This window comes from Labrus bergylta, chromosome 16 (genome assembly GCF_963930695.1).
Source record: "Labrus bergylta chromosome 16, fLabBer1.1, whole genome shotgun sequence".
Lineage (NCBI taxonomy): Eukaryota > Metazoa > Chordata > Actinopteri > Labriformes > Labridae > Labrus > Labrus bergylta.
This window is the reverse complement of record NC_089210.1, coordinates 25,411,705-25,428,226: the sequence shown is the minus strand read 5'-3', so window position 1 is coordinate 25,428,226 and position 16,522 is coordinate 25,411,705. Positions and strand designations below refer to the sequence as shown.

The window sequence follows — 16,522 nt, the reverse complement described above, 5'->3', positions numbered from 1 at the left end:
TACTTTACACAGTGTGTATAATAACCAAACCAAATTCTGGCTAATGTAATTGTTGTGATTTTAGTTAAGGACAGCAGGTGTGCACATTTTCATCATGTGCTGTTAAGACACAACACAAATTTATTGTATTCATCCGGTGAAAACATTACAAGTATGCTTCAGTCTACATTTTCAATTGTGTTTAACTTGTGAAGAGTAAACATGAATTGGCAATTAGGTTTGGTTAACTTTGTTAGCTTTGTCAAAGTTTATCATAGTTTTCATCCTTTGATTTAACATGTAACATTTAGATTTGAAAAAGCAAAGCCATATGTTCTTAGACACCACACGCTCAAAACAACATACAATGTACAAATTGATGCAGAGTATTTTTCTAAACAAAAGTTAAAGATTAGTTTAGTTAGTGAGAGATCAGTGAGCACGGGCATTTAAAAATTACAACTACAATTTCAATAGAATATACTATCAATCCAACCCGATCAATCTTTATGTGTATAGCGCCAATATATAATAAATGTAATCTCAAGACACTTAACAAAAAGTGCAGGTATAGACCTTACGCTTATATATTAATTATTTCCAGGTCACATACCTCACATATCCCTCTTGTTGCTGTCCTCAATAGATTACCTCACAATTCCACCATTGTTATCTTTTTTTGCCACCCCCCTTTCCCTTTCCATTATGTAACTTTTCCTTCCCCTTTTTAGGATCCCCTTTATTTGCTCCTGGATTTGGAGATGATGGTCTAGAGCAAACTTTTCTTGGACTTGCATGGCTTGGAGAGGATGGCCTGGACCAAACATCGTCTTTTGGTACGAGGTTTAAGTTTAAGGACAGGCGTCTGCCAGGTTCCGGGCTCAGAGGGATCACAAGGTTATCTCCTGGGGCTCCCAGAGTGAGGAAGACTTCAGGGAATGTACATGGTTGAATTATTTTCCTCTGCCCCTTTGACAGATAAGAGTAAAAAAAAGCACAGAGTTAGCTAGGCATATTTAAAGGAGACAATAACTTCACAAACTGTGGCATAGTTTACCTGCTGTGGTGTGAAGCTCATAGACACCTTCACGGTCACCTGTGAAATTAATTAATACATCTTATAATTATAATTGGGAAATGCATTATGGTAAGGTTACTTTGTATGTCATCTGCATATTTAATATTATTTTTACACAGCAGTCACTCTTCTGATGAAGTTAGAACACTGGTATATTTAAACAAGTTACCTGTGCTGATGAATTTAGCATCTGATATTCTGTCTCAGGGGTATATGAAGCAGATTTAGGAATGGCTCTAGGGGAGCCTGACTCTGCATAAGCCATGTTGAGTTGAGTGGAACAGGCTTTCCTTGATGTTGTTGGTGTACTTTCAGCCACAGTGATGTGTGGTAGAGCCTTACAGAAGAAAAATGGAAACAAAAGGCAGGTGACCTTCATGTATGATCGTCCATTGTGGCTGAGATTCCTTTATTAAAGCAAAAGCACATCAACATACTTTTCTTCTTCACAATTTTGTTTAATATCCATATCAGAATTACAGCTATTAAGGAGCTCCATAAACTATTTAGCTCATCTAATCATCTATACCTAGAGTACAAGTATGACATAGATATGTTATAGATAGCCCTTAAATGACAGCATGGCTGGCACAACAATGAGCTTTGTCACTGACAGGCACATCCTTCATACTAAGTATTTCTTGAGGGGATGACATTGAGGTATCAGGGACCTAACTTTAGCAACATTTGAAAATAGTATTTATGTTTGAATTGCAAAAATGTGAATTTTGACAACTTACTGGGATTTCAGACTTTTTATTTCTACCATTTTCTTTTCCTTTAGAGTTTCCTCCTATCCTTGGCAGGGTAGGGAGGGCAACACGCTGATCGTCTAGACGTCGTCCCTGGCTGGAGGCAATGACCTTGAAGAATGTATCTTCTGCACCTGTTATGGAGAGTCAAGAGTTATGACTGTGATGATTCCCAGACAGAAAACACATAGTTGACCTTCTGTGCCATGTGTGTTATTCTAACCTGTGGGCACATTATTCAAAGCACTTCCATTGTGTGTGGGTGTGACAGGAGTACTTCTGCTGGGTTGTAAAGAGCAACGCTGCTCATCCATACGTCCCCTTTGTGCATGATTCATCATCTTAAAGAATTGATCCTGCTCAGCTGGAGAAGCCTCCTTGAATAATTGAGAAAGAAATGCAAGATGAAGACACACAAACAACTTAAGCCAACAGAGGCTGCCCCTGAAAATAATCGGGGTGGTGAATTTAAACAACCACAGTGTTTCTCGAAAGACTGCTGAAGATGGGTCTCATAATGTCATTTTAATGTCTTAAATGATGACTACTCAAAGCGCTTTTACACTGCATGTCACACCCACACATTCACACACTGATGGCAGTAGTCGATATGTAGTATCATCCATCAGAAGTAACTAATGCCATTCATACACCACCACCTTAGCAGCGGGAGCAATTCGGGGTTGTGTCTTGCCCAACTACACATCGGACATGTTGCCCAGCAGGGGGATCGGACCCTCAACCTTTCGGTTGAGAGATGACAACTCTACCAACTGAGCCACAGCCGCCCATATGCTTTCTATAACGCAACATGAACTCTCACCTGAACTTGCTGGTCAGTTTTGGTAGTGTTAAAGGAGGAAGACCTCTGGGGAGGTTTATCAGACAAGAGTGAAATGGGATTATCTTTACGCTGAGTTGAAGGGGTACCCAGATTCTGCAGGATTTGAGGGGCAGAACATCGCTGTTCATCCATTCTTGAGCCCTGTGGGATAGGATTTATGGTTATAATGTTAGACAAAGGCACTTTCTTGAATTTTTTTCTACTTCTTATATCTCTTAAAAAATGTGTGGAGGATGTCAAAAGAACTGTCAATGATGGGGCCAACCTGGACTTTGGAGACCATGTAACACAACTGGTTTGCGTCCTTCTCTGCAGCTGTAGATTTTGGAGTGGGACCTCCATTCTTTATTCCTGGCAAGGAAGGAAGAACTGCTCGCTGGTCATCAAGCCGACGGCCCTGAGAGTTGGCCAAAATGCTGAAAAACTTGTCAGAATCAGGACCTGAAAAGGCGAAAAAGGACATAATTTTTGGGATCAAATATGTAAGCAATTATTACATATTAGCATTAATGAAAGAAATCTGGAAAAATAAGAAAGACAAATAAGTTTTTATTCTTACCTTTGGGCACAGTGCTCTCACTGGACTTCTGTTTGGGCTTGGACTGGGGACTGACATTTAGGACACATCGCTGCTCATCCATTCGACCACGTTGTGAATGACTCATTAGATTAAAAAAACCTTCCTGCTCAGCTGGATTTAGGCTCTAGAAAGGGAAAAAGTTTACAGTGGATGTTTAGGGCATGTGTTGAAATCTTGTAATTTTAGAGAGACATACACATAGCTCGATTATTACCTGTTTTGGAGATGTTGTGTCTTTATTCTTTGGTCGTTCTATTTCTGAGCTGGGGCTGAAGGAGGCTGAACGTGGAGGGCCTAAAGCAGATGTATTCATGTCCTTTTTTGTTATTTGAGGTAGAGAGCATCTTTGGTCATCCATTCTTGAAGCCTGAAAATGCAATGAGCAGTTTTCTTCAGTCTTTTTTTAGGATGAATGGTTCTTTGAAAAAATATTACCACATTATTTTTAGTGAACTATCAAGTCAAGGATATTTCTATAGCACATCTCATAAACAAGGGAATTCAAAGTGCCACAAGGAGCTATCATCCCATGTAAAAATGTGATTAAATGCTTAAATCCTTATAAAGTTACACATTACACATCACCTCTTTTCTGTAAGAAACACAATTTCACGCTGTATTAAATTAAAAAAAAGGACATTTTCATTTAAAAAAAACAGCCAAATATTGTGAACAGTTAAACAGTTGTCCATAAATATCTTGCTTTTCAAACTTTTGGTAGAATCTTACAAATATCATTGTACGAGGCAGATATTTTTTCCACATTCTTGTTTAAAACATTTAAAGTCAGAGCTGTTGTCACCAAAGTCTACTGATACGCAAATCAATCAATTACTATGTCTGTATCAAATATTTCTTAATCTGAAAAATAAAAGAAACTAACCTGAACTTTAGAGACCATGTAACACAAGTAGCTTGAATCTCCTCCAGCATTAGATGTGGCTTTATCATTTTGTAATCCTGGTAATGATGGGAGCGACACTCGCTGGTCATCGAGCCGACGGCTCTGGGTGTTGGCCAAGAGGTTGAAGAACAAATCAGAATCTGGGCCTGGGATGGTAAATAGATAATTGACTTTATGAATATATTATATTATATTCATTATTATATTATTATATAATATAATTAAATTACAACTAGTCTAAACCTAGATCAGGAAAAATGCTAAGTGGCAATTGCAACACATGCTGCAATTTACCTCAAGTTTTTACTCTCACCTGTTTTTGATGTACTTGCAGGCTTTTTGTCTGTGTGTTTGGGCGTGCAGGGAGCACTCCTGCTAGGATTCAAGGAACAGCGCTGGTCGTCCATGCGTCCACGCTGGCCATGGCTGACCATATTTATAAACTTCTGTTCTTCTTCAGAGGACTCTGTCTATTAGAAAAAAAAACATGTGGCACTGAGTAGACCAAATGAGGATTATTAACACAATTTAATGGCATTTAGTCAATAGAGTAAGTAAAAAAATAAATAATTTGAACAACCAGAATGACATATCATACCTGGATTGAATTTGAGAGGTCTTGCTGAGAGGGAACCTGTAACTGGTTGACTGGTGCAAGCAGAAGCTTCCTGTTTCTATCTGGGGTACTCTCTATCACAGAGATCTGAGGTGTAGAGCCATGATGATTATGACCTCCAAGTCCCTGGAAAAAAAGGTTACATTAGGAAAAGACTTTCGCTATTTATTCATCAAACCAACTGAGCATGTACAAGCACTGGGCTGTTTAGAAGCATTAGTCTAGCCAGTACCTGGTTGTTAAACCCTGGCAATGGCGCCTGCAGGTCATCAAAGTTTTGCTTCTCAGTGTTTAAGCCTGTAAAAAGCAAGGATCAGACAATCAACAATCAATCTACAAAAGGACAGATACAAGTCAGACGGAATCTGATGAACTGACCTGTAGTTGTAGCTTTGATTTGCAGAGTTGTAACAGGACCTAAGGCACAACGCTGTTCTTCCATTCGTCCGCGCTGTGAGTAACTCATTATGTTGAGTATCTGCTCCTGCTCTGGGGCTTCCTGTGAACATCAGCCAGGGTAAAAGCAAATGTTTATTATTACTGTTGCAACCTTTTGACAATGTTAGTCTCTGCAGTGAATCAGTTACACCAATCAGTTCAATCATCTTAACAGAAAATATTTATCGCTAACAAACAATCTTTAATCTTTAATCCATATCATGAGAAAAGTCCTGAAGCGCATGTTGAGGTTGAAAATCAATATGAAATGAAAACACATAAAGTACAGTAACACATATTCAAATACAGGGAGATATTGTCATCAAACTGTGACAAATAATTGTGACAACAATCAAATTCACTTTCAAACTTTAAATATTTGGTTCTTCAGGTCATTTTGTAGAGTTATACACAATTCTGAACCAAAAACATAAAGATGTAATCATTTATGTTACATATATAAAAGCATCAAACATAAGGAATCCAAACAAGGTGCTGACCAGGAAAGAGAAGACTGTTATGTCTTACCAGCACAGTGTTGGCAGCTTCTGATTTTAAGTCCACTTCAGCAGCTGCCATCATGACAAAGTACTCGAAAGGGTCCCCAGATGAAAACTTGTCAAATTGTGAAACAATACAGATTCTTCGCCAATTTATTTTCTATATTGAGAATACTGTCAATACATCTTTAATGGAACACTTGTTTATGCAGTGGAAATGATGATCCTGATTGATGGTAGTCCAAATGTGTGTTAGATATGGCTTGGTGGAGGGCTTTTAAATAGAGTTAAGACCTGAGTATTAACCCATTACCATTAAGACCCCAGCCAGAGCACCGATCTTAATATTACCATGTGTAATCCCAGATGAAAACATAATCCTCTGCATGGAGGGAGATGATCTTTTTTCAATGTTAGGTGTATATGTTCTCCCTTATGACCCAATGCTGTACTTAAAGATCTTTTTTTGTTGCATTCACCAGCCCACACACTGTCTGTATCAAGAGTACAGACATATGCCCGGGTTGCAATTTTTAGATGAACCAAACTGCCACCAGTGTCATACAATCCATGCATCTGTATGATAGGCATTATGTTTTACACCTTGGTTTAAGCATTTGATAGTTAACAAAGAAGCAAGGTCAAACTCAAACATTTTGAAACAGTGCAAAAACAACATATAAAGTAATGTCAGATCAGGGATATTGGTGAAAAAGTATAATGGGAAATTGATTTGCAGTCACAAAATGTATCATTCAAAGGGCAAAAAAGTACTCAATGTTGAATGCTTTAAATTTGAATATTTTTTCAGTTTAAGAAATTGTTTGGGATTTCTTGAGTTGAAAGAGGTACTTATTAATAAATAGTGTTTTACTTAAGTAGATGGCAGTTAGTACAGCCCCCATTTGTAGAAGCTGGCTGAGGAACGGACATGTCAACGTGGTTATGTACCGCTGTGGGCGCTATGGAGCAAGACATACTTGACAAACTTAAGCCAGTTAAATCTGAAGAAGTTAATGCATTTAAAAATATATTTTCACCACATTACCTTGCTACCAGAAGGCTGTTACAAATAACCTCACGAAGTCTGTACTGCTAAAGGGGTGCTAAGTACTACATAGGACACAAATAAATATGAATAACCCCTCCAAAGGACACACATTTCTAGAAGATTGGAGGACTTTAAAGTCCACAATGATTTGTCATCGTCTTTATTTTTAAAATCATACTGTTGATTTTAATTTGTATTGCTTTAAAGCTTCAACGGCCTTTTGAGATCTGCCTGTTGTATCTTTCTTACTCCTTGTATTTGCATTTGTTATTTCTGTAGACTTCTTGCTGTTTGGCCTGACTGTTGACGTCTATTCTGTTACTGTCCTGTGTTCATGCCTTTGCTTTGTCCGTCGAAGCACTTTGTAAACATCAGTTTTTAAAGCTGCGATATAAAATAATATTCACGTTATTATTAAGTAAAGTTGTGAGGACTCTTAACTTCAGGATCAACTTGTTTGACAAAGAATTTAAGTTTCCATGAATTTGTGACGCACTCAAAAAAATAATTCCATGACAATTAGAGTGAATATAATGTTTCCTTTATTAGTCATACTTAAACACCCGTCACACTTGTTCAAAGCAATATATTAACGTAGATTCTAAATGTGCAAGATTTCGTAAGACAGCAGGTGAGACTTTAGTCTGAGATTAAATCTCCCAAAAAATTAAAAAGAAAAACTAGCTAGAGGGAAAAAAACTCATGTCAATGAACATTCAATATAAACTTCTACTGACCTTTTTTTTTTTTTTACATACAAATTAGACTATAATAAGATATTTGGCTGGTAATGATCCAGTTTACATATGATAATTACGGAAATCAAATATATCCTGTTATAACTTCTTAATAAAATATTAACATCTCCTTATTAAATATTTTAATACAATTTAAATCACAACGGCAAATGGAAAACAATATCGGGAACATCTAAAACCGAATAAACACAACAAGAATCACAAATGTTTCCTTGCCTGGCCACATCAAATATAAACAAAATATTTCTCTTCATGTTTCACTTCAGAGGACAGTGATGCTACGACAGAAGCTCAGCAACAAATCATCTCAAATGAAAGACCCTTATTCCGCTTTGCTAGCCCCTACTCGGGGTCTAACTAACAATCAGGATTTGGAACTTGGTCCAGACTCTTCAGGTCATTCAGGAAGCTGGTGGGAGTCAAGATGTGAGATGATCCTGTGAAGGGAAAAATTATACTCATTATATGAAAAGGCAAAACCCAATAAATTGTGCATCTTGGGACAAATGTCATGCGATTTCTTACCAATCAACACTTCCCATTTCCCGTCAGTGGCCCGGGTGACTTCATAAGCTGAGCGCATCTCTGAGTGTGACACTCCACCGATCACAAATATAATAAGCCGAGGGCCGGAGCGATACTCTGTTGGGGATTTATTTTTGTGCCAGTGTCCAAACCGTGCACTACTGTAAAATAATTTAAACAATTGAAAAAGGGTGAGCTTAAAGTCATTGTTATTAAAAAAAGGTTACTTTGCATTAGTAAGCAGTAAGTTTCATTGTAACAATACAAAACAACAAATCCTAACAGTATGTCAGATTTAAAAATGAGATTGAGATAAAAATTGCTCGCTATCAGCTACAGATGTTTAGTTATAAGTCAGCACAGAGAAAGTGAGGCACATTGCTAATTAAACACTAAGTTTAAGTGTATATTGCACTATTTTATTGTCTTTTGATCTCCACCACTGCAAATCAAAGAAGTGCATTTCCAACTGCCACGTCCGGTTTCTGTAACCAGTCTATATGGTTGTCTTAACATTATTGACCACTCAGATTTAATTCTGCACTTTGTGAAGAAGGAAGTAGACACACATTGTGCATTAAAAAGATTATGAATGATCCCTGGTCTTTGAGAGTGGTTTGTGTAAGCACTTTCATCGTGAAAGGAATTCTCTGTGGGATTATCTGGAATTCAAAGTCAAACTGTTTTCGTTTTACCTTTTAAACTTTTTGTCAACCCCAACCCCCCAAAAACAAGCTAATGATTAATCGTGTATCTATGTGCTGTTCATTCATGATAAAAATGTTTTTTTCACCAACCTTACGGCAGTCTGAGTGGTGTTGATGGGAGCAGGATCAGAGATAAATGGCCACTGCTTTCTGTCCAGTTTGTCCTCGATGGCATTCTTAAAAACGAAGAAAGCCTGTATGAATAGGTGAAACGTCTTCCTGAAACATCACACCAGTTAAGTTATTGGATTAAATACCTCCATTATATCCTTGATGGTGGGGGTCCATCTAGAGAGCTGGTATGTGCTCTCTGTGCGCTCCTTCCGCTCTGGCATGGGTTTTCCAGCATTGCGGCCCTAATTCCCAACAGACAGGGGAAACGAATAATTAGGGGATCGATCTATGTTCAAACAAACCAAATTGTGATCAATTCACTTACCCCAGCTATTATGTTACAACCCAGGTTCTGCAGGTTGTTGATGATGTTGCTGTCCGCTTGTATGTTTGCATGCTGAATGAGCTTGGCAAGGTTCTCCTCCCCGATACCTGCGTAAATAACCAGATTCTTCATAAGAAAATGTAGAGGGCAATGATAAAACATTATGCTCTACTTTTCACTTCATATCGACAATTCTAGTCATTCTAATCTCTCTAATTTATGTTAACATAAACATACACAAATACAGTTACCTGACTTTGAAAATGATGTATTGGTAAAAACAAATGGACACACCTTTTTTCTTGAGGAAAATGTACAGCAGTATGATGCGGATTTTGTCATAACCCTTAATTTCATTGTTGAGCAGCACAGGAACAATGCTCTTCATTGCATCCTTAAGAGGTTCCCCTTCTGCATTTGCTCCCATCGCCAGATCCTGTGTGGGACACCCATGGTTAACCAAAGTCAAGAATACTGACAAATGTTGGCTACTTTGCTTGGGCAAAGTGTAGATTTGGGATTTCCCCCTAATGCAAGACAAGGCACTGTTCATGTTCAGTTTGGACTGAGCCTTGTTAGAGCCAATCAACAACTGAAACTAAAGATTGGCTAGAAGATAACATAGAAATATACTTAACATTCTGTTCATAACATTACACACATGCATTTGTCTGGGGCTTCCCAAACAATGTAGAGCACTTTAACAAATGACAGCTGACAGAGAGCTGTTGCTGTTTGGATCACACTGTCCATCTTAGAGCCAAAACATGCCCGTTGGATTAAAGAGGCAGCTTTCAGAGATGCTGACAATCCATTAATGCAGCCGAGTGATTCCCTCATATAAAAAGGCCCCATTAACACTTGCATCTCATAAAGCCCCAACTATGCATAGCTTATCATTTCCTGTGTGCTTGTGCTACATCTGATACAGGACTAAATGTGGCAGAATACCTCCCCACAGAGAGACAAAGCATGTCTGGCACAAAAAAACAAAACAGTGGAGCTTGACATCGGTCTGGACTGTGGCTTTATCCCAGACTGATGTTGATGGGAGGATTTCTACATTACCAAGTACACATACATGTTATTAAATGCTTTTACACTTAGTAATGACATAACAGCTCCTTCTGCATCTCAGTAGATATATGAATATTGACATCTGGTCTCAAGCCTATTATGCAACATTACTATTCTCAATGGAATTCACCAAACCACATCTCTGGCTTTAGAGTGTATCCCAGGGAAGCTATAAATTAAGACATCATGTCGAGGTCACATAGTGTGTAGAATGAGTCCATGTCAGACATTCTTTCTAAGATACTTATGGTCAGTGACTAACACAGTGGACATAACTTGATCCCCCATGATATTAAAACTACAGATGACAGATTGTTTTGCCAGCAGCTCATGAGCAGACAAATTCCAAGAATATAAAATTAAATGGCCTAATGGTCATCAGCTGTTGCCTTTCTCTTCTAGGATTAAGAGACCATAATCACAGTTCTATTTTTATCTCCAACTCCGGATGTACATTGTGACTAAAGCTTTAATCATTTCATGGCCATACAATTGTAGATGAACTGAACCGGACCTTTGCAGTGTTTTGAACCTGTCCACATGATTTGTTGCTAAAATGACAGTGCTCTTTAGTAGGAGTCACATTGTTGATGAAACATCAAGAATATTATCCTTTTGTTGTAAGACCCACAACAGTACTGACCTGTTCAACTTCACAAAGCTTATCAAGAGAGGCCTTGAACGTCTTCATACAAGCTTCGGCTAAGTGCAAGTGAGTGGAGTACTGAATAGGAAAATGAATGAAGAAACGTGATTAATAATATTTTGGGAAAACAAAAACAAACAAACAAATGAAGACATGTTCAATCCAAAGTTAATCTGTGCAATTTTTTTTTTCAAAACATGTTCAGAGCACTGATTTTTTTTTTTGGGGGGGGGGGGGGAGCCTTTTGTCACCCGAAAAGCCCTGATCTGTGATTGTCAAGGAAAGACTCTCTTTACAAAAAAAAGACTATCATTAGATGATGATTCTAATAGTTTGAGGGCTCCCTTCTTCTTTACCATGCTCAGCTCCTTCTGATACTGTGGCATCTTCTTCAACATCTGAGAGAGATCTTTTAGGTTGGCCTGAAATAAAAAATATTTTTCGACATTGAATAAAAAGAAAAGGTTTAATGTTATATCATGGACAGGACTAACATTTACTTAAACAAATTCAGTATTGCGAATGAACACTCACATTGTCGGTGCACATCCGCTTGCTCTCACAAAAGGTGCGAAGTAGCTCTGTCACTTTCCTGCAACAGATTGTTTTTTTAAAGATGATAAGTCAACTTGAACAGATGAACACCTTGTAATGTCAAGTACTTGTTGGGAAGGATGAGAGAAGGATTTATTCATGTAAAGATATGACCAATATATATATATTTTTAAAAGGAATAGACTTACTTAGTGACATCTGCAATGTGCATATGTCTGAGCTGAAGCCAGAGCTCATCATCTTCATCCAATAACACTTCTCTATCTTTTGAATTCCCAATGCCTGTTGTCTGGTAACTTAAAAAAAGAAGAAGAAATGAACAAGTACATTTAAAAAAAAAAAATAGAAATAGAAAATGACCTGGCAAAGAAACAACTTCTGATGTACAAAATAAAAAGTGTTTACTCACGTGTAGATGTCCTGTTTGATATCCAACAAGTCGTAGGCCATTGCCTGCAAGGTCAACTCGTGTAAAATTGGTGAGATGGGGTCAAACCCACGGTCAACTATCAGCAACTGGGATCGTGCCTTGTCTGCACCCTAACGAAAAAAACATAAGGAGAAAAAAATTACTATCAATGAAAGAATGTATTTGAAAGTAATGAAGAAAAAATTATATATAATAATAAATAACTTGGGATGCAGACTTAGTTTGAGTTAACATAAACAGTAAACACACATCCTTTGAACTGTCAAAGCCTTGTTAGCTTTTATTAATACATTCAATATCACCTTTGGGTGCAGTATGAGGCAGCACTTGAGCAAAAAGAAGGTTAAAGTGCAATAAAAAAACAGTGAATGCTTGGACAGCGCAGCATGCTGATGCATCTTAAGTGTAAGGGGGCAAAAGAGAACAATAATACGGTACATGCCTGTTGAGACCCATCTCAGGAGGAAATGTCAGCTACGAAAAGGGGGAAAAAAAGAAGAAGGGAAAAGAGAAAAGTCTGGCAAAAGCTTGAGAAAATTACTCAACATGAATAAAACCCAGAAACCAAAGAGATCCACGATCTGTGAACACTAAGAGTTGCAGAATTCCAAAGGAAGCTTAAACCCTAATTAAAAAGATGGATTAGCATTGAAGAGCAGGGAAGAAATTCAGTGTAGCATTTGACACCATAGAGTTTGTCTTAATACAGTACAGCAAATACAAATTGCTTTGAGGGGGCGGTCTAAGCTTTAACTAACCTCTCCCATGCTTGGGTTGTCTGCTTTATGAGCGGTGAGGCGCTGGTAGACCTCCTCAGCCAGTCTTGCATTCTCCTCTGGTCCCCTTGTACACAGAAAGGTAGACAGTTGAATAAGTAAACTTAATTTCAAAACAATTGTATTGTAGTTAAATGAAAGGCTTACTTGCGGTATCTGATTGCAGGGTACTCCTTAAGGGTATCACACAGAGTTGCAATCTGCTCCGCCAGATTTTCCATCATTTTGTCTCTTCCTTCATTTGGCTTTGAACTATAGAATGAGTACAAGGAGGTTGGATCATCCAAGGAGAATACCTGCATGGACAAAGTGATTGAACCTTGCCTCAGTTTGGCATTATGTTGACAACAACCCATCATGAAGTATGAAACCACTGTAAAGTTGCAGGTTACATATTTTACAGCTTTAACTTCTAACTCTCTCATAAACCTCTGAACCCACTGCTCAGTTAACTCAGACCGGACAGACACAACTACAGACAAACTGTTGAACAGATTATAGCATTGAGCAGCTTGGGCCAGTCACTTACCGGTAAGCTAAGTACCTGTTATTAATCACTAACAGAAAAAAATGTGGTCACAAACGTTTGTGTTTAAGAGTACCTGAGACTCATATGGCAGGAAAGCAACGTTGATCTCTTTCAATGTCTTGACAACCTTTGCAAGTCTAGATCTTCCAATCTCTGCAAAGAGACCATCTGGACAAGCTATGGCAAAGAAAAATACAGTTCAAACACATTGGCAGAACATCCCACACACACACACACACACACACACACACACACACTTACTGTCAGTGAAGAAGATGTGTGCGGCTTTGTAAGTGAAGACAGCATCTTTGAAGTCATTGATGAGAGCGCGAACAGACTATAAAGACAACAGATTAAGAATATGGGAAGTTAAAAAACAATGTACACAGACACATTTTAACATGCTGCAGAGAACTCTGAGGAAAGGGCAACAGCTTACCTTCTCCACAGGTGAAATCAAATAAATGGCCTCCAGACTAGAGATGGGCTCCCTTCGTTTATTGATGTCTTCCACAACTACAAAGAACAAAACAGACTCTTTCACTCATTCAAATCAATATCATTTTGTCAATTTAACATGAATCACAAGATTCATTCATTTATTACACAGCTGAGATGAACACTTAATCCTGATGGGTCAATTAAAGCATTCTAAAAGGTCAGCTATTCGCTGCTGAAAAAAAGAATTGCTTCCAAAGCAGTTCTGACCACAAACTCTACTTACACCTCATCAATCCCAGATATAAATAAGATTATCCAATGGACACTCTAAGATAATGTAGATATTGTCATGGATGCATGGATGCAGGTGAATGCTGGCATGGATAATGGATGACTCATTAAATTAAACAATTATTAGCTTACACAGGAAATAAATTAAGTGTGTAAATCAATTTGATTGTTGACTAAATAAGGCTAGGGCAAAGTGCTTTGCAGGCATAAATCAAGATTTGTTTACACATTGCTTCGAGTGCTGGACATTGATCCCTGGTGTATAAAACTGACCATAGGATGCAAGACCATAACTTATTTAAAACTTACTGGTCACCCCCTCTGCCAAAATATCAGACATCTTGCAACAAGAGGACAGAATTCGCATGCTCATGTGATCCACAATAAGTACCTGAAGGAGCAGATAAACAGGTGTTATAACTCAGTTTGATGGAGGGATTCTTTACTTTCACTTGGCAACAATTACCTTCCACTCTCCATCCTTCCTCACACTCTTGATAACCCCATTGAGGATTTCTGTCAAAAAGGAACAAATATGTTTACAAAACAAGCAGTAGCTTTTCAGGAAACAATTTCCTCCACACAAAAAAGTTTGATAAAACAGGAGGACACAGGTGTTGGATTTTTAGTAGAGATACCTATATGGCAATTCTTAATGTTACTTGTAGAAACAGTCGCAACAAATCACAGACAAATATTTAGTGGAAAGCTAATATTGAAACAGAGCACAGTTCTTGGTGAGATGTATAAGTAGTTATTACAAATAATTATTTGGGCTCTTTTTCATATTGTATAAGCGGCAGTTGATGTATTATTAAATGTTAGCACTTTCTCATGCATCTCTGGCTTCATTGGAAGGTTTCTCAGGCCTTAAGTTTAGCAACTTGAAGATAATACAAGGAGAAATATAATATGACGTGTACATGTTTAGTAATGTTTGTAGAGGTCAGCTGTGTGTCTCAATCTAAATCAGGAACTTTTTTAAAACAAACCCACACATAGCAAGCGTAATACCAAATCCAGTGAATTGGTGCAACTTCCTTGTGTTATACTGCTCAACATGGCATGTTATGACATCATAGGCACATCAATTGAGGCAAGGCAACAACTGAGGTGTGGTTCAACTAGTAATAAACAGAAAAGTGTTGCAGTGTCCTGCTGTGTTGATGAATAAATACCCTGAACTTAGATTTTAAAAAAATTAAACAGTAAAGCTATTATAATAAGATTTAGTGCAGTCTATTGTTTTACCACCTCAGATAAACCGCTTCCTTTTCTTAAAAAAGCACACAGAAGAATGTGAGGTCAGTAAATGAGTCTCCTCCTTGTACTATAATTACTGATGAAAAATAAACTGCTGACCAATGAGGTGTCTTGCATTGACAATTCTTGTCTCTGGAGTTCACCAGAGAACATTACAGCAATATGCAACAGATTTTATTTAGCATGATCTACAGAGACCAGAGAAAGGGTCAGTACACTTTCTGGCTCTAACTTTGAGGGCAGTGATGTTTTTGATTATCAGAAAAAGCTCATAAGACATATTGAAATACCATGACACTGAAACCTGTCTCAGACAAGCCCTGCACATACCTGTACTTTCTACTTAAAATAAAATAAAATATAGTGGAAATATCACAGAAGAAGAAAAAGGAGCTAATCGCAAAATGTACAGATTAAAAGTGCTGCAGGTCCAATCACCTACAGGTTAAATGCAAAGTTAGTTCTACATGTAATACTAGTGCACAGCAGATGGATGTGATCGATTTAATCTCCTACACTAGGCCTACATTGAAAATATTTTTAATAATAATTAATTGCTTACTGTTTTGTCAATATAGCCAACATTTAAATAGGCTACATACTTTTATGTATCACGGATTTTATGACTTCAATGAAACAATGTTTTTCTTTTGTTCAAAGGTTTACTTCCTAACTGTATGTGCGACATGATTCAGTTCATCACATGCAAAGTACACCAACTTCCTCTTACCTTAGCTTGCTAACTTAGCCTGTAATTTGGGTTGTCACAACATTTCCAATCAATTACGCCGAAACTTTTTCTCTTTTTTTATCCGCCCAATGTCACAACGTAGGAAAATATGTGGCAGATGTTGTTAGAAACATATACAACGTGACAATGCTTCCTTTCCCCATATTTTCTTCGCGTTAAAATTATTTACTTCGGTAGGGTTAGCATTCAAAAGTGACTGGAGAGCAGGAAGAAACTTCTGGTGGACCGATCTCTCCGGTATTGTTTAGTGTTAAAGGTTCAGACACATTCTTGAGCATTCTTGAGTATGAATACATTTTTAGTGCCTTAAGTCGTTGATTGTAAAAGTTTAGATAGCAGACAATCTAACGACAAATGAATCACTTACTTTCCCCTACTACCGCCTTCAGCCCACTCGGTGCCATCTTGACAGCAGTCTACTGGCTAGTCGACCACTTCCTTGTTGTTTAGGTGTTTGTTTCTAACCCCACAGCGTTGTACAGCGCAGCAGCGCCCCCACATGTCTCATATGATCATTACAATATCTCATTTGCTATTTCGATGGTATGTGATTGTGTTGTGTTTTCGCAGTTTCCCAAAATGGATAGCGAAG

The 16,522-nt window shown here is 37.9% G+C and overlaps 2 protein-coding genes across 2 annotated transcripts; both read right to left on the bottom strand.

Moving 5' to 3' along the window:
* Positions 1 to 82: 82 nt before the first annotated feature.
* Positions 83 to 5,953, bottom strand: LOC109989225 (uncharacterized). The gene is made up of 15 exons (XM_020640885.3): positions 5,720 to 5,953; positions 5,132 to 5,252; positions 4,986 to 5,050; positions 4,736 to 4,879; positions 4,451 to 4,607; positions 4,117 to 4,283; positions 3,448 to 3,600; positions 3,213 to 3,357; positions 2,919 to 3,094; positions 2,633 to 2,794; positions 2,033 to 2,186; positions 1,798 to 1,943; positions 1,227 to 1,394; positions 1,037 to 1,075; positions 83 to 948 (listed from the first exon to the last, which is right to left on the bottom strand). The coding sequence occupies exons 1-15, from the start codon at positions 5,771 to 5,773 to the stop codon at positions 649 to 651; spliced, it is 2,151 nt and encodes a 716-aa protein (XP_020496541.3). The 5' UTR covers positions 5,774 to 5,953; the 3' UTR covers positions 83 to 648.
* A 1,313-nt stretch (positions 5,954 to 7,266) lies between these two features.
* Positions 7,267 to 16,375, bottom strand: stxbp2 (syntaxin binding protein 2). The gene is made up of 19 exons (XM_020640932.3): positions 16,298 to 16,375; positions 14,383 to 14,432; positions 14,226 to 14,307; positions 13,624 to 13,700; positions 13,446 to 13,521; positions 13,258 to 13,361; positions 12,803 to 12,951; positions 12,638 to 12,722; positions 11,859 to 11,989; positions 11,638 to 11,745; positions 11,429 to 11,486; positions 11,251 to 11,316; positions 10,892 to 10,972; positions 9,466 to 9,607; positions 9,172 to 9,278; positions 8,990 to 9,088; positions 8,823 to 8,908; positions 8,026 to 8,186; positions 7,267 to 7,937 (listed from the first exon to the last, which is right to left on the bottom strand). Exons 1-19 carry the CDS (start codon positions 16,332 to 16,334, stop codon positions 7,858 to 7,860), a joined length of 1,779 nt encoding a protein of 592 aa, XP_020496588.1. The 5' UTR covers positions 16,335 to 16,375; the 3' UTR covers positions 7,267 to 7,857.
* Positions 16,376 to 16,522: the final 147 nt, after the last annotated feature.